The 21,908-nt window shown below is 40.9% G+C and overlaps 1 protein-coding gene across 2 annotated transcripts in view; it reads left to right on the top strand.

Annotated features, from left to right (window-relative positions):
* Positions 1 to 21,908, top strand: part of TENM4 (teneurin transmembrane protein 4) — a 600,742-nt gene that overhangs the window by 434,259 nt on the left and 144,575 nt on the right. For both annotated transcript variants that reach the window (XM_063394390.1, XM_063394392.1), the window contains 3 exons: positions 10,818 to 10,919; positions 15,947 to 16,141; positions 20,318 to 20,518. In XM_063394390.1, the coding sequence (XP_063250460.1) occupies positions 10,818 to 10,919; positions 15,947 to 16,141; positions 20,318 to 20,518 (498 nt within the window). The remainder of the gene's footprint in view (positions 1 to 10,817; positions 10,920 to 15,946; positions 16,142 to 20,317; positions 20,519 to 21,908) is intronic.

Raw genomic sequence — 21,908 nt, 5'->3', positions numbered from 1 at the left:
TTTTGGATATAGCTCTTTCCACGCAGCCCAGACTGCAGGCTAATGTAAGCACAGCTTGTTTTATTCCTGTGTCATATTACCAAGCTGCTAGAGCAGCTTTCTGCAGGCTTTTCTTTCCATGAATGCTCCCCTGCTAAAGCACAGAAATAAGGTGGTGGGAGTTACTCGTCCGCTTTGGCAAACAAAAGGAGAACTCTTTCTGTACTAGAACAACAGACACTTTAAAGCCTCACTGTTCCAAAGGCTGTATTCACGTGTACGTACTTGCATACAAGACCACAAAAGAACAGAAGCCAACAACATCAGCACCTCAGGAGGCACTGGACCAATCTTCATTTTGCATGGGGGCCGAGCAGATGAGAAGGGACATGGTCTGTGCAGTCATTCCTGGCATATGTTGACTTTTTAAATGATAACAGATAGATGTGTGACTGCTTTCTTTGCTGAGTGCTACAACAGTCTCAGAAGAAGATAGGTTATCTTAAACTGATTTAGATAGATTATCTTAAACTGATTTCTAAACAGCTTGCTGGAGGCTCTGAGTAGGAGCAAGATTTGACCACATTTGTGCAGCGAGTCTGCAAGGGGCAGGAGCGGAGCCATAAGTTCTGCTTTTTGTCTGGCCCTGGCAGAAGACCACCAAGAGTTCAGTGCAGCTGCCTGAGTACAGGACTTTGGTGGCACCTGAGATGCCCCAGAGAACCGGGGCCATTTCTACAAGGGAGTGACGTAGAACCTGGAGGGGAATCAGGCTCTTGTGTAGACCAGGCAACCTGCTTGAGAGCATGTTCCTAGCACCAGGCACTTACCTAGCTGAACCTCACATATCAGTCATTCCAGCCAGTGCATCCTTAGTCATCAGGCTGGGTGTATTAACTGAAGACTTGGTGTTAAATTAATTTAATTTTTTTATACATCCAAAATTGTAACATTGCCACAGTTTCATGGCATTTGTTTGACCAAAAGAGATTACATTTGTAGTTCTCTGTGTGTGTATGCAAGAATGGTTTGCTTTTTTCCTCCTGTAATACACCAACTTAAAACATCATTTAAAATGAAACTCAAGGCCAGATTTAACCTTGCCCTGAGCTATGACAGCAGAAAATGTAATGTACTGAACGTAAAGTAACTTCCCTCTTGCTAGTGCAGCTCCAGAAGTTGAACCCCGAAGGCTGAATAATTGTTGTTTCCTGTATTAGTTTGTAACAATTTATGAGAGTGGGAAGGAACAAAAAAAAATTCTTTGCAATCCCCTGGGCAAAAAGGGGATGTGAGAGTTTCATCTACTGGAGTGAAATTCAGGTTTAAAAATATTCCAACTGCAAGAAAGGGCATCTAGGAAGAAAATAACTCTTCACAGTGTGTCTTTCTAGATCTCCATAGCCATGTCATGGTTATTTTACAAGTATGGATTAAAGTCTTATTGTGCTTGGAAGCTGCATTGCAGAAGGAAAAATAAGAAGGTTCAGTCCAACAGCTACTCTTTGTTTAAAATCATTCACTGAAATTTTTTTCCCAGCTAACTTCCAACCTGTGATCACATTTCAAGTGCTTTGGAACAGAGGGTGTTTTCAGATGGTCAGTGTTTGATTCCTTGAGAACTGTATTTCAAGACCCTTTTGTGCTTTCAGCATTGCTCACGTTGTAAGGAAGAAAACAGTGTTTTCTGTTTGGCCCTATGGACAGCAGAAACACATCAGCAGGATTTCCTAAAAGTTGGTGAAGTCAAGGGAGATTTTACCATCAAGTTAAATGGTCATATGCTTCGACCAGTGCCCCAGTGCATTTGAAATCCCATTACACTTCATGCTTTCAACCATCTGAGAGCTTCAGATTATAAAACATTCTGCACTGGAAAGATTTCTTCTTAATAAGGAAGCAGTTACAGAAAGGAATGAATCAGGGAGATAAAGATAAAGCTCTTTCTCAAAGGCCAACCCAAGTTCAGACCAAATGTGGCAAAGGTTTCTGAAATGATCAGGCTTGTTCTCTTTTTTATTTACTCCCCAAACTATTCCCACTTGGTCCCTCTTTCTGTAGAACAGAAGTTCAAAATAGGACAGAAAAAAGCTGACTTTCTAGTATTTCCAGCTGGGCCTGGAGTCAAATGTGCTTGAAATAGTGTGAGAAAGACTGATAGGATTGTGGTGAGAGTCATTTGAGTACCTGGATTGAGATCTCAAACCAGGCCTAAGAGCCAAAGTACAGACAGCTCAAGGGAAAATGTGCTCACATGATGTACTGTGAAATCTGGCAAAACCAGCGGCTCTTGGTTTCAGTAAGCAACCTGACTGCCCCTGAGCACCAAACCTTCTGTGCTCCACCATCACCTTGTAAAATGGCCCAGCCTGTAGAGTCACTTCTGCAGGGGTAGGTGTCTGCTGTCACTACCATCAGGGAGATGGGGGTGTATCTGCACTTGCAAATTGCTTTTTTAAAACGTTCTTACAGAGAAAGAGGAGGGGGAATAACATGCAATTCAGTACTGTGGTTAGTCCTTCTCTCTCACTTTCCGGATTCAGGAGTGATTTAAAGAGTTGTTTAAAGGACTGCCTGCTTGTTGCCCTTTTTCTAATTTAGCATCCTTAAACCTGCATGTGAAGATTAGAGTTCCACTGGGATGTGAGTGCAAAACACGGTTATATGCATGGGTCCTTAATTAAAACAGACCTCCCAGCCTTAGGAAAAAGGAAAAAAAATCAAAATCTGGCACAACATCAACTGGCATTAGCAGTATCAGCATCACACTAGGTGCCCTACAGAAGAGGAAACTGTGAAAGAGCACTCAAAAATAATGACTGAGTTTCCATGATGCTGTCAAGACTTTCACATCCCAGGCTGCCAGGTGTGGATTACTTGAGCTAGAAGTATAAAAGCAGTATAAAACACAAATGAAGCAGAAAAATTGAAATCTCAGCAGGTGATGATGTACTATAAGAAGGAATCAGTCCTTTAAAGCTTCATCTGGGAAGGAAGAGGAGGAGCATGAGTACTCCAGACCCAGCATTTCCACATTTCCTTTTTTTCCAGGGCATTTTCTTTCCCCTTACCTTTTTTTTCGGGGTTTTTTTTTTTTTTTTTTTTTCTCCTAGTGTCAAATCTGATGCTTGAAGACATCTGAAACCTGTTTTATCCTCTCTCACCTCCATGTCTGTCTTGGCATTGTTATCACAATTACAAGGGCAGGTGACAGTTCTCTAGGCATAGAATCCAACCTCTCCTGCAGTGAAATTCAATCGAGTAGTGTCATTTCTTTGAAAAATAAACAAGACTGCAAGCTCTGCAACTGGGAAGTAAATTAAATGTGTTCGCAGAGCTTCAGAATCCTCTTTGCCTTTCATGTTATCCTGCTTGACTTCCTATTAAAATTATTGCTAGCGTAGTCGGGGCAGTGACAAGGAGCATTTTTGTGAAAGAGACGTTATTGCAATGAGCTTGTAGGTGTCAGTTTTATCCTGGACAAGCAGATCTAGAAAAAATAATGTGTGGCTTTTTAAGGTTGCTCTAGTGCAGCAGTAAAGAGTAAGGTGAAATAATATGGTGTCCTTTCACCCTCCCAAGCAATGTAATTCAATGTACAGTGAGAGGAATTCTGGGCACTCCTCGTGGCCCTTTTGCACTGGTGTGGCTGCGAGAAGATGTCAAGGTCAAATATGAACCATGGAATCCACCTTCTTGCTGCCTTGCTCCCTGTGCCCTCTCTCCCTCCCAGGAAAACATTTTCATTAGCTGGGGGAACACAACTAGGCAGAAAATAGATTAGTGGACAGTTAAGAAAAATATATTTCTGTGGGGCAACAAATATATGTATTTGTTTGATGCAGTAAACAATTCTAATTATTTGGTTTACCTTCTTTTTTCAGTTACCTTCTTTTTTCAGTTACTTGCTGTTTTTGAACTAATGCATCTTTGTACAGGGATAGTCACCATTTATTAGGAAAGGGTAAAACCTTGTATTGTACCAATTAGTATGTATGCAATATCTTCCTGGGCTGGTAGATGAGTAGCTGTGGCAATTTATTTTAGTCTGAGCAGCTACATATATCTTCTCACCAGCACTGAACAAAAGATTTTGAGGCCATTTCTTATGTAGTGGTGGAGTAGACTACTAGTTGAAGAGACCAGACAGGATACTTAAAAAAACCCTGCTCTTTTCTTTGCATCTCATTTCTAATATGGAATATTCTCATTGGTACAATTTTTTATATTCCTTGAGCCTTCGTTCCAGAACTGAGATTAGCATTGATTAATTAAGGTCTCTTTGTCCTACTCTAGTGCTGTTCCCACATCTCTCTGACACCAAACACTGCCATCTCCAGAGCAACTTTTTGAGGTTTTCAACTGAAAGAGTTACATTTGAATTCATACAGCCACACCACGCTGAACGGCATTTAATCAGTTCTTAGAAAGCAGTCCTGGTGCTTATTAACTCCCAAAAAGCTACTGCCTCCAGTTGCCAGCTAGATAACTATTTTTTCTTTGCCAATAGATAGTTACTTCTAAATGCCTAGGGAATGATGATGCTTGGTGGCAAGTGCAGGCTATAAAATATTTATCTTTAACACACAATTGTGTTACTGCAGCCTCTAATAGGATTTGGTGTCAGGCAAACATCTGCCTTGGCCTCTGGCCCAAAGATAGGGAAACAAGCTATTAAGTTGAATGTTGCATAGTAAATAAATAAGGTGGAAATGCTGTTCAAGTAGCTGTACTGCTGACCAGCAAACGTGGTGAGTATATAAAAAAGAAGTCCATCAAGAATCTAGCAATTTGTCTGCCTTCTTAATATGTTTATTGTGTTGCATCTGGATAAAGTTAATTCATGTTGGTAGTTGTGAGCCAGGCTGACGGATCTTTATAGAGTTCACCACAGTAGAATTGGCTTTCATGGGGCTTTTTGTCAGCAGAAAGTGGTCCCCTGAGCAGACCATTAGCCTGGGAGCTTTGTCGCTGTCACACGAGTCAATTTATAATATGAAGTGAATGCTGAGTTGTATTTGTCCATGCTTCAGATTAACAACCTAAAAAAACCCCAGAAATGGTAACAATTAGCAGTTTCATATTGGGCTCAATAATACACTTAAACAAAAGGTAGTGTCGTGTGAAGTCTTATTGTGGGTATGGGCTGGATCATGCCAGTTCATGGCTTCTCTCAGAGTAAAGGGCGATTACAGTGGGAGAACTAGCAATGGGATAAAGGTTTTAGCCAAGTTTCCCTCAAAATCTGCCAGCTGTGAGTTTACTTGTACTGAAAAACATTCTCTGAAATAAATGGCAAGAATAGCAGATCAATATTGTTTTATGCAGTATGTTGAATTATAGCTGCTGAGGATACTTACAGATTTTTTTAAATTTTTTCTTCTTTGCTTTGATAATTAGAGCTCGAGCAGAAAAGACCTTAAAGAGTACTTCAGAACAGGAGTTTTGCTCTTGGAGAAGTCTGGGCTTTCACACTTAATGGATGATTTCCATTTCTTACTTTTGTGAATCTAGAAAGAGTTTCGTACATCCTCCTTTTCCTAGCTGAGATAGGTTGCCCTAGGGTGGAGAGTATCTGCTCTGTCAGACAGGGCATTTCCATACCATTCTCCAAAATGAGACAGTGTGGATCTGAAGACCAAGTGTCTCATTATGTCATTTAGACTTTCTCTCGGAGAAGTGTGAGGATATTTATAATGGAGAACTGTGAAGATTCTCAGAGGGCTTTAGCACCTCTCCTATGGAGGCAGGCTGAGGGAGTTGGGGTTGCTCAGCCCGGAGAAGAGAAGGTGCCAGGGAGACCTTAGAGCTCTTCCAGTACCTAAAGAAGCTACAAGAGAGCTGGAGCAGGACTTTTTGGAGCAGGGTGATGGGACAAGGAGGAATGGCTTTAAACTGACTAGCATGCAGGTTTAGATTAGATATTAGGAAGAAATTCCTCGCTGTGTGGTGAGACACTGGCACAGGCTACTCAGAGAAACTGTGGCTGATGGATCCTGGAGGTGTTCAGGGCCAGTTTGGATGTGCTGTGGAGCAACTTGGTCTAGTGGAAGGTGTCTCTGCTTATGGCAGGGGGATTGGAACTGGGTGGTCTTTAAGGTCCCTTCCAATCAAAACCATCCAGTGATTCTGTGATTCATAAAATTACTTATTTTTTCAGTTTCTAATTAGATTGTGAAGCTGGCAGAATGCGTAATTCCATGGGCAAGCTTCTGCATTCCCTGTTAGAAACCCCACCACCTCAAGTTCTGCCACGTGCCCCTGGTGTGAGTTGTTTGTTTGCTGCTGTTGGTGGTTGAAAGGTGGCATGGAAGCCATGTTTTCAGTGTTCTCTGATGAAGGCATCATGCATCATCCATTGGCCTGCTCTGCAGTCATTAATCTCTGCCCTTACCGGCCGGTGTCAGTCAGATCTCTTTGGGGATTTGGAAGCCAAGAGAAAACTGTGGGAATCAGACTGGAAACAGAGAACATATATATCTCTTTCTAAAAAAGAATTGTTCATGGTCTCACAGTGAACTTTAACAATTAAATGAAACAAAACAAAAACATTGTCATGATTCTCTCAAGGAGTTCCCATGGTACTATTCATAAAACACCATATGGAATTTTGTATATATTGGAAAATACTCCTATAATTATGTGAACAGCTTACAGAATAAGCTATATAACGGAGACTAGAAGCCAGCCATAACTACAGTGGCCTGTTTTTACTTATTGGCTGATAGTGTGTCACCTCTGTAGCAATGCTGACTGTGAACATACTCCAAAGAAAAACAGCTGCTTTGTGCCACTGACTTAGGGTCTCCCTGAATGTTAAAGCTGTGTCCCTTCTATCCCATATGATAATAATTTGGCTAAGCCCTACCTTCTGAAAATGTCTGATTCTTCATTCTTTCAAGGTTTCTCCCATCACAACTCCCTAATTTTTGATGCCAAGTCACCTGCCTTCTCCTGTTTAGCTTGAAATGTAGGTGTTAGAGCAGTGTGCATGAGTATATGTGCACTTACACATACCAGAAGGGCCAGAAAATTGTCTGAGGTGCCCAACTGGCAGCCTGTAACCACTGAAACAAAATTCAGTCCTAGGATGGAAACAGAGGTTTTTATGAGAAGGTTTGAATGAGTATAACTTGCTAATGCCTGCAATCTTCAAAGTAAAAAAAAAAAAAAATCCAGGTTGATTCTGCCTAAGAATGTAAATAGGAGTATGCTCAGTGTTGCACACACAGCTTGCAGACGTGCTGTTCACAAGCTTCAGTCTCAGCCTTGTTTGTGCTCATTAGCTCCGGAGTTTCTGAGGAAAAAAGGTGTGTTCATTTAACACTTCCTCTATGGAAATACTTTGGAGTTGTTTGGGAGTAGCTTTGAGAAAAAGATGCACTGCATGAACCTTCATTGCTTTTCAGAATTGATTCTCAGTAGTGAAGAACTTTTGGGAGTGTGTGAAGACCTTAATTGCCCTGAATCACCAGGAAAGTTTGCATCTTTAACTGCTAAAAAACAGCAAGTGGCACAAGTCACAGGGGGAATAGAGTTTCTTTTCACTTCATCTCATCTCTATCAGGCAGGTTGTTCCAGGCAAATAGAGGTAGTGTAAAATGAGAATACATTAAAAATGTTACTTTTGGCTATATTAGAAAAACAAGGGACAGCAGAAAAAGCGGTGAAATGGGATGAAAGGATTTTTAAGGGCCTATCTATTAATAGTAGAGGGTATTCAGGCCACAAATAAGAGCTACTGAAGTGCTTCAGTGAAGAAGGTAAAATGGGTTTCATCTGCCTGTTTTTTAATTCCTTTTGAGTTAGCCACTGTATGCATGAAGCACTTTGGCCACACTTGCAAAGTATCTGGGAAAGAGAAGGCTGAGGAGAGAGTGATAGATGAAATGATATGTGTGCATATCACTGCAGCTTTACAATGAGAAATGCCAGATCTGCATATGAGCCAGAGAATAGATGTGAATATTTTTTTAATGTGTTAGTGTCAGTCACTGTTAGCAGGGATCTGACCAGTTATAGGTGTCTATGCTGAACTACTCAGAAGAAGAAAGGATGCACCACCAGAGTAAAGTTCTTATATGGATTCACCCAGAGATCCTGGAAAGGTTGGTTACCTAAGCACAGGTCTGCTCCATTTCTGTGGTCACTCTGAACTTCTAAATCCCTTTATACATAGTCATTGTAGTAGATAAAATAATTCACCTTAATCTGCAGTGGACATCGAATTGGTGTGCAGAGTCTTGCCCATCTTGTCTTGGGCATCACAGACACACCAGCTGAACCCACTGTAACTGCAAAATATTGTTTCTAGTAACAAAGATTACCATTTAGCTGATGTGGTGCATTGTCACACTTCGGAACAGTTGCCATGCTTGACATTATGCTATTTTTTAGATACTTCCTAGATGTTTCTGTGGGTCTTTTTACTGTTTTGCTTAAATATTGTATTACAAAAATATACCAAGAAAGCTATATGGATATTTACTTCTTTTCAAGATCTCAGTTTAGTCCATTAAGGCAAAAACCTGGGAAAAAGCTTTTAGAAATAGTTGTTAGTGTTCTGAAGGTAGTGTTAATGCTGGGAGTCTGTCCTGAGGTATTCCCCTTGACTTCCAAGGTCACACGTGTTACATCCATGCAGTGTTGCTCCACCTGGCAGCCCCTGACCCAGTGTGGCACTGGGGTGGTGAGGTGTCACGGGACAACTGCACTGATGCTGAATAGCACAGCCCTTTGCCTCACCGTTTTCAGACAGCAGAGAAAAAAATACTCTAGGGGTTTTTTTTTCTGCTACTTTCATTTTTTTTGCCACCTTTTGAGCTTAACCACCTCATTGGAGACTCTGACAAGTGCCAGAACCAGCACAGGAAGAGGGAGCTTAGAGTTGTTCTTAGGATGAGAAGATTAGAGGAAAAGGACTGTGACCCTTTCAGCAACAGGAGCAGTTAAATCTCCTTGCCTGTCTGATTATCTTGTTTCACAGAACTCACCCTCTCTCTGTATGTTCTTCATATGTGTAACTATGTACATAAATAACTTCTTTTTTCTAAATATCTGTGTATGTTTCTTAAAGAAAAGAAAAATGTAAGTATTGTAAAACAAGCATACACAAAAAAAAGGCATAAAGTGAAGTCATTTTTGTTTTCAGCAGTGACATTAACCCATGTCAAAGTTCTGAAGATTGTATACACATGGGCTACTATTATGGTTCCATTTACAGGATAGATTTGTGTTTATACCTGCTATGAAGTGAGAGGTGATATTCCTAAATATCAGTATAAATGCACAAGGCCTGAATCGTTATTTCTTTATTCTAGGAGGCTTGGCTGCTCTTTGATTGGAATAAGGATGGCAGCTCAAGCCTAAAGGGTTGACTGCCTGTTGTGACTGTATTTCCATACACCATCAAGTGAATACCTGCTTAACTACTGAGTGTTAGAGAACTGACAGCACTTCCTTGTACCTTTCTTGCTGTGTGGAGCTGTCTGCTTATGAGATGTCTGAAGCTAGGACTTAAAACATAAATGCTTTGAACCGGTTCCATTATTTAAAATTGCTGTTGTCCTTTATGAATGATTAAATTACACCACAGCCTTTAAAATGTCCTTCAGAAACCTCTGCTCTTTGGCAAACACCCATCCAGAAACCGGCGTCCTTTCACTTGTGATTAGAAACCAATCTGCACATCTCTGCTGCCGCTGGTTCTCTTCACTTGCACTGATTGGGAGTTTACAAATAACCTTGCTCCCACAAGGTCTCGTGAAGTACATCTGTGCAAATGCAGTCATTATTCACAGGGCTGAGATATTCACCCCACTCCATGTGCACCACCAGTGTCCCTGCTGTATAACCAAATCCAGTTTTCACCTGATAGGCATCTCCCTCCCAGAGAAAATGTGAAATAGCACTGCAGAACGAACCATGGTATTTATTACAATGTCTTTCAAAGCCCACTCACATTTATTCAGTCTTCATTCACAGTTTAGTGTAAGAAAATAAGATTATTTTCATTCTCTTTTGGATGTGTTTACCAGCTTGTATTGTTCTTTTATGAAAGACATGTTTTAGCCCCAATATTCTGAACTCTCCTCAAAACAGAGTGCTAGATTACATTTTGCTTACCTGTTAACTTCCCCTGAAAAATTAATAGCTGGTGTTTTTTTGCCAAAGTCAGGGAATTTAAGATGATAACTAGAAACAGAAGAAAACGTGTAATAGACCATTCCTGTTCCACCAAATAGAGTATTAGCCCCACTACTTTGAGCTGTTAAAGATATAAGTTATATAATGTATAAAGTATTATATTCAATATAATATTGCAGCGCAAATAAGAAGAAATTTGGTTAGAAGTATGTCTTGAACAGGCAGATAGGATGAACCAAGGGTCTGTGTTCAGTAAGGTCATAGCAGAACATATCTATCATCACTCAGCTATTTTTGGCACAAATAAATGCCTCAAAGTCACTTAATCAAGTCAACAAAACTGGACAAAAAGTGCACTTTCTGCCATGAGAATGGTGTGTATTGCCTCCCTGGCAAAGAGGAAAAATGGTCATAAAAATATACAGGAAAAAAAGACATTTGGAAGTTTTCAGGTGCTGAGAGAATGCCAAACCTGGTGGGTGCTGAGCAGCTCATATTTAATCACAGAATTTAATCACAGTTGAACCATCCACTGAGGTAAATGTATGAGCAGGGTTTCGTGCAGCTCACACTAATGCTTTGAGTGCAGCAATTGCTTTGAAGTTTCAGCTGTCCTCCCTGTCCAGAGCCCTCCTAAACTCAGAGATGTTTTCTTGCCTAAAGAACTGTCTGAATTCTCTTTTGTTTTTCAGAATCAGTGGATAACTGTCCCAGTAATTGCTATGGGAATGGAGACTGTGTGTCTGGGACTTGCCATTGCTTCCTTGGCTTTCTGGGCCCTGACTGCGGCAGAGGTAGGAATTTATTTTAATTTTGATTACCTGTTCCCCTCTCCCATTCAGTTAACATTTTTCTTCTGGAAATCATATTCATAGTGATGCCTTTCACAAAGTACTCTTCACCCAGTGTGGGAATGCTGCAGTAGAATGGGAACAAGTTGATCTTGAATTTGTTTGCTACAAATTTGCTAAAATTTTGCTCAGCAGCTGAGGGATCCACTGGTGTTTTCCCTGAAGAAAAGGAGACTCAGGAGGCATCTTACTGATCTCTACAACTGCCTGAAAGGAGGTGGGGATCAGTCTCCTCTCCCAAATAATAAGCAATTGAACAAGAGGAAATATCCTCCAGTTGTGCCAGGGGAGGTCTAGATTGGCTATTGGAAAACCTTCTTCAGCGAAGGGTTTGTCCGGCTGCTCAGGGAAGCGCCATCTCTGGGAGTGTAGGTGTGGCATTTAGGAACATGGTTTAGTGATGGGGTGGCAGTGCTGGGCTAGGAGCTGGACTCGATCTTGGAGGACATTTCCAACCTTAATGACGCTATGATTCTGTACTCGTTGTGACTGCTGTGCCCTTAGCAACAACACAACCCCCTGGGCTGCTTGTGGACAGGCAGTGTCACATTGGTGACTCTAGAAAACATGACTTACAAATGTGGCATTATGGTTTGTTTAGCAGAGCACTTTTCTTAGTGTGGCATGACACTACAATGATACTTTCTTTTGAGATACTGATTATACAAAACGTACTCTGCAAGTCTGCCTGAGCCTGGCTGTGGAGAATAGGGCAGGGTTGGAGTAAGGCTAGGAGTGGAATAAAGGCAGGAACAACTGGTTACTCTGGCCAAAAGTAAAAACACTGGAAGGACTGGGAAGGAGACTTACCCTACTAAAAAGTATAATACATTTTTCTGCTCAAGTGATAAGTATTTTTAATAATGGCTTTGGAAGGGTTTTCTTTGGCTTGAATTCTTTGGGTTATTTAAACGTTTAAAAAAGAAACTGAAATACTTTTAGTAAGAACACATTTCAAACCAAGATATCAAAACCTTGCATGTGGGAAATGACAGGATACTGTGCATCAGCCTTTTCAAGGCCTTTTTTGGCTCAAGCAGTCCAACAAACTAAGTACAGATTTATAAATCTGGGGAGGGAGGTAGCATAAAACGTTAGTGCCCACCCAAGGAGCTTCGGTGAGCAGGTCAGGCCTTCACCCCAGCTCATCGCAGCTTTGGAAAGCAGGCTGGCGCCTTCCCGAGAGAGAGCTAAACTCTGTCCAACCCCGGCCCTCTCCCCCTGCAGCTGGGCTGGGTCAGATCCCAGCAGCGAGCCAGGAGACAGAGATAAGGAGGCGCGCACCCCCAGGGCCGGCGGGAGCTCCCTGCCGAGGCAGCGAGGCTGCGCTGAACCCGCCGGGGTTCCAGAGTTCACAGCCCAGTAAGATGGATGTGGCAAGCTGTGTCCCTGAGAGCTGTTATGTCAAACTTCTTGCTGACTCAGGTTACACTTGGTTTGCATTTCCTTACACTTGGTTTGCATTTCCAAGCTCCTTTTCAAATCCCTGGAGCTGGAGACAAAAGCAGTTTTTTCCCGTGTCCCGTAGCATATTCCAGCTCACACCTCCTAACTTTCAGTAGGGGCAGAAGTTCAGGGCTTGTTCCCCTCAAGGCTCCCTGTAGAGCCTGTGGAGAAGAACTTTCTTCCCTGTGAGTCAGAATACTTAAGCTCTTGTTCTGCATCCCCTTTCAGAGGAGCTCACCTCCCCTCCTGGGCTAGTGGAGCCCATGTGAGTCTCTCCTATTTGACCAGATCACATGCTCTAGCTACTATGAACACCTTTTATTCAACTGTCTTTTTGTTCAGAATCATCTGGGTTAACATCACAGGTTGCACTCTGCCTTTCCTGGAGGCAATAATAAATAAATATGTATTTATGCATTTCTACTCACTGGGTGTGTTAAATGATTATGTTGCCATGAAGATGAGATCCAAGAATCCTAGCAGTGACACTGTTGGTTTTTAGGGGCATTCAAGATTCTTCTTTTGACTTACAAATCCCTCAAAGAGCAGCATGTGTAAGGCTGTTACAGTATCCATCTGCAGCCCTTCACAATCCCTGTATAGACCAGGAATCCTTACATAAGCAGGTTCCTGCTCCCATGAATTCCATGGATTTCCTGGGTGTTCCTTTGTTTCAATTCAACCTTGTAATTCACCATCCAAATGAATGGGAAACTGGAGCAAAAAGCCTTTCTCTTTTTAGTCATGGTTAATTATTAATGTATTATTAACCAATTATTTTAAACGAAAGAAGTGAGAGCAAGTCACCAGAGGTGTATTCTGTAGGCTTTTTGAAGGTTTTCTTTGGCATGGGAGATGGTGTTATCAAGTTCTGTATAAAGTAAGCAAACAAACAAATGATCTTACTCTCTGATGCTCAACTTTGCAAGAAACAGTGTGCATTTGGGTTGCTGCTGTCATAACCACACTAGAGAATTACTATAATTTTGCCATCATAGACATTGTTGGAATCTGAAGGATCAAAAAATAATTATATATCTTTATATGTGGAGAAAAGTTGCACAAGTAACAGGAGAAAAAATTCAGTAATCTCTTTTGTCTTTATTCATTATTGCATGCTAAAGAGGAGGTCTTGTTCTCGCCATTGTCTTGACATTTGTAGCTGGGCTTTCCAGGTGATGTGAAGGTGTTCTCCACAGAAGGCTCTGTGGAGTGTCAGCCTCACTGCGGATGGCCAGTAATTATCTGATCTTTTACTGAGTGATCAGCTGTCTTGTCAGGAAACATGGAAGCCTTTCTCAGCAACCTCTCTCTGGTTAAAGGCAGATATTCTTTGTTCTTGTTGAAAAGAACTGCAGACTATCCCCTGCCAGTGCCTTGAAAGAACAAGGTCCATTGCTGAGCATTGAAACTTGAGATGGGAGGGGCAGAAAATTCCATCACTTAGCTGAAAAGTGAAATTATAGAGGGAGTGTGCTGTGAACCATGCACACAACATGGTGTATCTTAAACAATTTAGGTCTCATATTGTATAGGTAGATACCATCTTGCAAATGATGTACTTGCAATGCACCACTGCGATGTGTTTCCTTTCAAGTGAACAGAGTGCTCCTTAATAATAACAGCTGCCAAATTCCTTTCCTTCCTAAACCTCTTTTATCTTGGTCAGGCAAATATAGTTCACTGCATATCAAACTGGTTTAACAGTCAGAGTTGGCAATGCTTTGTATTTTATTGAGGCTGCTGTAGTCCTGGAACACTCAAACTGAGTTGACAACAAGGACACGTGGAAAGAACTCATGATGCGCATTGTGAGATTACTGTCTGAAAAGATGGGAAGAGAAGGACAGGAAAGCTTTCCTTAAGCATGCAATACCCCTTTCCACACATAATCAAAGTCAGGAACAAAGCAAAAGAGGATTCATCACATGCCTAATGCAGTTGAATTAAGCAGCAGAATGGAATATTCATTTCACATTTGTCCTGCATAAAATTGTTCATAAATTGCCTTTCCGAGGGCGGATGAGAAGGCCAGCTGCTCTCACCTAAGGCTGATGTGCAACAGTGAACAAGAGAAGTCTGTGTTGAAATTTATATCCTTGCAACTGAGTTTCAGCAAAATGGAATGAAAGAGAACAGGACTTAAGCAAGATGTTTCCAGGTAGAGTGAACAGGAAAAGGTTATTGTTTCTGAGGGACTAAAATCAGCATCTTCTTTGGGAAAATAAGAGCAGAGGACAAAAGGAACATAATGCGGCTGGTGTGAAGAATGGAATAAGGAGAAGGCATCATCTGAAAGGAGCTAGAGAATGCTTGGAGAGCAGTGATTACAAAAAGCTCCTGTCATGGAGGTTGAGGTTTGGTCCTTGGTGCCCTCTTTTTCCTTGGGGAACCTGTTCTGTATCCATCAGTTCATCCCATCCAACTCTGCCTGTCAGTTTCCAAATTTAGCTCTGAAAATGCTTAATCCTGGGATCCGTCATGCCACAGCTTGAGCTTGTCATCTTCCTCTTCTTCCCTTTATCATAGGGAAGAAATCCTGTATCTCTGTGATCTTGAGAGTCAGCTGACTCTGCTGACAAGCACAGTTAAAAACAAGGACAAGGAAAAATCCTTTTCTGAATCCTTTATAAATGATACAAATTTCAGAGGACAGATTTACACAGCTTTTATTACAGGGAGCTTGGAAACAGTAGAGGCAAATTTTCTGTTGTGGCTGGTGATGAATTAAGTCCAGCAGAGGTGATAACCAAAAATGGGGGCTGGACATTTGGTTAGAACTACAGAATCATTAAAGTTGGAAAAGACCTCTAAAACTCTTTTCATCAAGTTCAGCTATTTAGCCAGCACTGCCAAGTCCACCACTAAGCCATATTCCTATATACCACATCCACATATCTTTTAAATTCCACAAAGGATGGTGACTGAGTCACTTCCCTGGGCAGCCTGTTCCAGTGCTTGACAACCCTTTCAGGGAAGAAAGTTGGTAGCTGATGGTGTGACATGAGCTAAATCAGGGAAATAGCCTCAATGTGGCATTTTGGGCTCTGAACAAAGCAACTGAAACCCATAAAGCTGGGAATTAACCCAGAAAAAAAACAAGGGAGTGATCTGTGTGCCACTGAGGTCCACAGCAGAGGCAGTGTCAAGGAAAGTCTGGCAGCAGGTCAGGGATGGTGATAAGCAGTCTAAGGTCAGTGATTCTGCTGAAAGAAGGCACTGTACATTGTGAAATCAGAATACCAGAAAACTATGAGTTTGTTTAGAAAGAAAGTATCAGAGACACAAAGCAAGAAGATAGTCTAACATAAGGGCTCATTTTGTTTGTTTTAAACACTCACTGGAGAATACAGTTAACAAGCTGGGTATCATCCATGTAAAAGATTTGGTTTTGGCAAAACAAACAGCAACACACCCCGGTGAAGACTGTGTCTAAAGAATGTAAATCACATGCTGGAATCTTGTGCTCCTTTTTGAAGTGATTTTCCATTTGTTTTAATGTGGTTTTCGTTGTCTGTCCGTAGCGTCCTGCCCAGTGCTGTGCAGTGGAAATGGGCAGTACATGAAAGGAAGGTGCTTGTGCCACAGTGGCTGGAAGGGAGCGGAGTGTGACGTCCCGACCAACCAGTGCATTGATGTCTCCTGCAATAACCACGGCACGTGCATCATGGGCACCTGTATCTGCAACCCGGGGTACAAAGGCGAGAGCTGCGAAGAAGGTATCTGCAAGATGCATTCAATTAGCCTTTTGCTTTGATTGTTGTTCTGTAATTATATGGATGGAGGCAGTTCAGAATCGCACTGGCACTTAAACAGAACAGTAATAGGCACCTTGGAGATACAATAGATGGATACAACATAAAAATGATATGTTGTCATAACTTCTCGTTAGCTATCATACTTGTTCAATAATTGGATGAATCAAATGCTTCAGATAGAAGTATCTAGTTGAAAGACCAGAACATCTAATCATACGTTCAAATGTTCTTGTTAAAGCATCGTTTCCATTTACACATCTAAACATATAATTACTTTTACAGTGCTTTCTTCTCTGCTGCGCTATGCCAAGCAATTTCAGTTGCTTACATACACAAAATGGTGGCGTGTGAGAGAGAGTCCCTGATCCTTGTCAGCTTTAAAAGCTTAGAAATGCTCGGGACTTGAATTAAATTCTTCTTCAAAGTCAGATATTATTTTAATGGCTCTTCCACAGCTTTTTTCTTGCATTAGCCCCCAAACATCGTTCATTTACATTTAGATTTATGGCTGCTTTTAGTACTTATCTTTAATCTTTTTTTGAGTGTAGGAACTCACCTGCCAACATAAACCTTTATCTTCCTGAGTCCATGACTGCTTCTTACTGTTAATGAAAAAGTGGACAGTTTTGCAAGTGTATAAATCATTCAGAGAGTATAAAAATATATCCAAAAGTGTATTATTTAAAGAATAATGCTCAAAACTTTTGAAAACTATTCTCAGAATTTTGTGCTGGTGACGTGACAAATAATTATTCTTAAATTGCACTTCTAGGAGTACATATGTAAGGGCCTCTTCACCACTTGATAGATTAAAGACATCATTTGATACATTTAAGAATGAGAATGGCTTGAATTAATTTATGGTTGTCTTCATGTATGCAGGATAAAGATTTATCTGAAATGGCTTTATTTTATAGGCAATGAAAATAGGCTGAATTGGATTCAGACATTCAGATGGCATCTCATCTAGCAATTCTTTTGATGTGTTAAACGTATTGGAGTGGGACATCTCAGATGAGCGTGGCTTCAGTAAATGTTAGAGATGAAGACAGTATCAGCTCTTATAACAATAAGGCATCTCTTGAGAAAGCCTCATTTTGGCTTAAAGCACAATTCAGTGAAGCTGTGGGGCATGCAAAACCCAAAGATTGTGACTACTGAAGTATCTTTAAAGCATCTCTGTAGACCTCCTATTTACTAGATCATATCTTTACAGGATAAACAGAAATGAAAAGATCCTGATTTTGCCTCCAGCCAGAAGTGTTTAATGTGTGTAAATCAGAGTGAGATTTGACCTTTTTCTAACAGGAACCTTTATTTCCCTGGTCACGTTTAAAGCAGAAAAGCCAGGCACTGCTCAGTTATTTTATGTTATCCCCCACTGTAGCAGGGGACAGTGTCAGTCCCACTAGGTCAAAACTTGAAAAAGGAGGAAGAACAAAGAGAACATGACTTTTCTTATGGGCTGTTTAGTGTTTTTCCAAGCATGCATGTTTTTGATATTCAAGGCATAATTTGTATTCTGTTGTGAGGGGGGGAAGCAACTCAGAAATATGCCATGTGGGAAATCTTGAGAATATATATATACATATTTAGATTTAGTAAAAAAGTTGATTTATACTATTTTTTAAAATTGCTTTTACTCTTTAATTTCGCTTCTAAGAAGAGCCATCTGGTCTTGGTTACTTTTTATTATTTCTCAGTTGTCGTAGCTTCACTGCTTGGTCCATGTTTATAATGGGTTTTCATTCCAGAGTTTCTTCTGCCTTTTCTTTTTCCCCCATAGAAGTTCAGCAATGTTTATAGAACATCAGCCAACAATCCTACACAAGTTTTTCTTTTCTCCTTCCTTAGTTTATTGGCCCATATTTTATAAGGCATGGCCTAAGCCAGCGAGACATTGCAGGGAGGGTAGCAAAATTAAGCAGTGAAATATGAGAAGTTACTCTTTGGGCACTGAATAAGCCTAATAACTTGTGTGACCAATGAAGCATGAAGCATATTGGGGAAAAGGAGGCACTAACCTTGCTTGCTGCATGATTTATCTCCCTGGCAAAGATTCTGCACAAGGCTAAACTGTAAACAGAGCATTTTCCAACCAAGAATTTGACCATTTGGGACAACCAACCAACAACCCAGACATATGCTTTTTTTATTATTATTTTCCAGGTATACTAGATCTTGTCTGCTCTGCCCTCATGCCCAGCTCCCCATCTCTGTTTCTCCCAGAGCTGAGTAGCTAAATTTGTCAAGCAGAACTCCCTAAAAATATACCATTGTACTCCAAATCCACTAAGCAATTGATTAAGAAGAAAGCAGAAGCCTGTAATCCTGTCCCAGGGCCTTCCGATGGTGCAGAAAGCCTAAAGAGATAGAGGTAGTGAGCCTGAGATTAAAGTAGCCATTGTGTGTGACATTTTCTGAAAGGGCTCATTTCAACATGAAAAATGGCCTTGGGATTATGATAAATGGGGGGTTCTGACATGCACATTCCCCTCCTATAATCGTCTGTGTTAGAGCTGAGATAGCAGATTGTCTGCCTCCTGTGATGGAGGCCCCTGTAAAACTCACCTTTTTCCCAGTTGACCTTCAGAGGGGATGATTAATTGCCTGGAGGTAGCCTCTTGTCAGTTAGCCTGTGATCTTTGTTCTCTATGTTTGAAACATCTGCTGAGAACGGACGAGCCTGCTACTCCATCCCTTAGTCCTTTTCATACTTATTACTGCTGAGAAAGAACAGGGCCAGGGCTTCAAGGGTCTCATGCTAAAATTGGCATCCTTGCTCCCAGCTCGCTAACAGTGAAGGAGATTTATGGACTCATCCTTTCCAGCCTCTTAAAAATTTTGAGAATTGTTCCAGCTATGAGCAGAGCTCCAGGAATCAAACAAAAAAGAAAATTCTCTCTCATGCCTTGGGACAGTAATAACTGAGCCATTACTTGTCAGACTGAGAAGGGTTTGAGAATCCAGGGAATTATCAGAGCAGCTGTTGTGTTTCCTTTTAAGGTTTCTGGATCTTAAACAGGTCAGTGGAATTCTTACTAGCTTTTCCAGGGGTAAAAGCTGAACCACAAACGTGCCGTGTGTGCGGTGGCCATGTCCTGCTCTGCTGTATCAGAGCCAGAAGCTGGACAGTTTTGCCGTGCTTCTTAGCCAGACTGACACTTGTCACCAATCCCCAGGGAACTGCCACACACCATTTCAAGAGATAGCAAGAATTTCTCTCGGCTGTCCTATCAGCTTTTATCTATAAATAGACGATCGACTCCTCCAGTCGGTTTTTCTGGGAGGGTGTCTGGTGCATTTCATATTTTTTGATTGCTGGGTGAAATTCCCCTGTGGGCAGAGCAGCTGCCTACAAAACACAACTCAGGAATCAGGGAGGGAGTACATTTGGTCTTTTGGTGTACATTACTATACCCCTAACTAAATGGTCTCTGATCTTGTTAGGAAAGTGTCTCTTTGAGGAGTTGAAGTAAACCTCAAACATTTAAAAAAGAATATTAATTGATCAAAAATAAAACCAGAAGAATACCATTATAAAAAAAAGACATGATATTGTTTTAATCCTCATTCCAGAAAAAGTGTCTATGGATATATTTCAATGTGAAATTTCTTTTAAGTCTCCATGAAACCTGTATAGATATAAGCACATTCTTCAATTTAAGCATGGATTTTGCTGAATAAGAATGTCAGCTTCTGCAGAGCCTTTATGCAAAATTCTCTCTCAGAAAACTAGGGCTCAGCTTCAAATTCATTACTAATAGTAATTTAGGTTATTCTAATAGAATAAGTTATTACAATACATATGTGTATGATAGAATATTATTGTTATTCTATTCTTAATTGATATTAGCCTGTTCCTTCCAGAAAGATCACGTATTAGTGCAGACCTGCATAAAAGAATGGATTTCATCACTAGATTTTTCTCTGTTTTTCACGTAGGTGTTTTGGATCTCACTGCCTTTTAAGGTCACTGACTTCTTGCATGAAGCATCTGTTTTATTCACAGCAGGGCTTTTCGGTTGAAACCTTGAGATACTGTGTAAATATGTTCCTGTAGACAGCAGTCTGATTACTTTTTTTTCCTGAAATTCCCATTTGCTTTCTCTGTCTGCTTCCTCTTCATTCTCACAGTTGACTGCATGGATCCTACCTGCTCGGGACGAGGCGTGTGCGTCCGAGGAGAGTGTCACTGTTCGGTTGGCTGGGGAGGAGCAAACTGTGAGACCCCAAGAGCCACGTGTCTGGATCAGTGCTCTGGTCACGGGACCTTCCTCCCCGATACTGGACTCTGCAGCTGTGACCCCAACTGGACTGGCCACGACTGCTCAATCGGTAACGTCAGCGCTGACGTGTACTGTTGGTTTTTCATTAAACTTTGTGAAATACTCAGACTTAGATCTGCAAAAAAAGTGCTACAGATGTATTCCAGTGAAGCACATGTAGGGCATGACCAGAAGGAGAAATCCCATAGCTCAGCTACATAAATTATTCTGCTACCACTGCTGAGCATAGGGTAACACCATAAATAACTCCATTAAAGCCACCTAGGCTTGCTATTGTTCATTATATGGCTGTAAATGTAATTGATGGTCTAATATAACTTCTTGTTCTGGTGATAGTTCTTGATGAACTCCAGTAGCCACTAAAGGGTCTGTTTTGATTTTTAGGAGATGACTAAGTAATCTTAAGTGGCTGTAAACAAGAAGGAAGGATTTGGTAATCTGTCAGATTTCCTTTCCCTTCTGAATTCAAAGCTTGTGCTTTTCTAGGCTAGAGGATGATGAGTGCCTCATGAGGTTCATATTAAAAGACCATCTTCTACCAACTAAAAAATAAGTTTAGTCAGTGAAAGTATTTATTAGTACAAGCAGCCACCAAAAAGACATTGTTGTGGGCAGTTTTGTGCAGAGGTTTGGAGCAGCGACCTTCATTCCTCCTCTGAATAGGCATCTTGTTCAAAATCTGCATCAGGTATGTGAATTGAAGGCTAAAGAAAATCTGTTCAGGGCTCTTTTCTTCCAAATGCAGTTAGCTCTTAGAGGCCACACTGAGAAATAATGGAATACATTAAATAGTCAGAACCTATGGAGCATCAGTACTCTTTGGCTTTTTTGTCCTGTATAGTGTGCTCACAAAAAAAGAGACCCCAGCAATAACAGTTTCTATACGTTACACAACTGGAGTGGAACTAGGCCAGAAATCCAGGACATCTCAGTATAGGCAGTGAAATGAAAGGAATTTTCAGCAAAGCAACCCAAAAAAAATGCTATTAAGAGCGTGGATATAGCACAAAAATTATGTAAACAACATTTTCACTGAGGAATTGCTATCATGAGTAAAGAAAATCAGGTTAACTGTTTGCAAGTATTTTAAGAGAGTAATTTCCAAGGATGAGGCAAACTGAATAATCTAGTCAATAAGAAAACCCTTTTGAGAATCATCATTTAGCCTGGATATTAGGAGCTTGTCATAAAGTAAAATTGACTGGACTAAAGAATAAGTAGAAGAGGAGCCCTACTCCACTTGCCTGGGGCTGAAAACAGGTTGATCAAAACTTTTGCAGATGTAGGTAGGGAAGCTATCATGCATTGAAGGGAAGATAAATTTGGTGCCAGGCTTTTCCTTTCCCCATGTAAACATCTTCAATTCCACACTCTGTGGTTTATTTTTAAAACCACCATAAGGGGAAAGGTAGTCATGTATTTGTAGTTTGTAGCATAGT

Source organism: Prinia subflava, chromosome 3 (assembly GCF_021018805.1).
Source record: "Prinia subflava isolate CZ2003 ecotype Zambia chromosome 3, Cam_Psub_1.2, whole genome shotgun sequence".
NCBI lineage: Eukaryota > Metazoa > Chordata > Aves > Passeriformes > Cisticolidae > Prinia > Prinia subflava.
The sequence above is the reverse complement of the archived record's forward strand: the minus strand, read 5'-3'. Positions and strand labels throughout refer to the sequence as shown.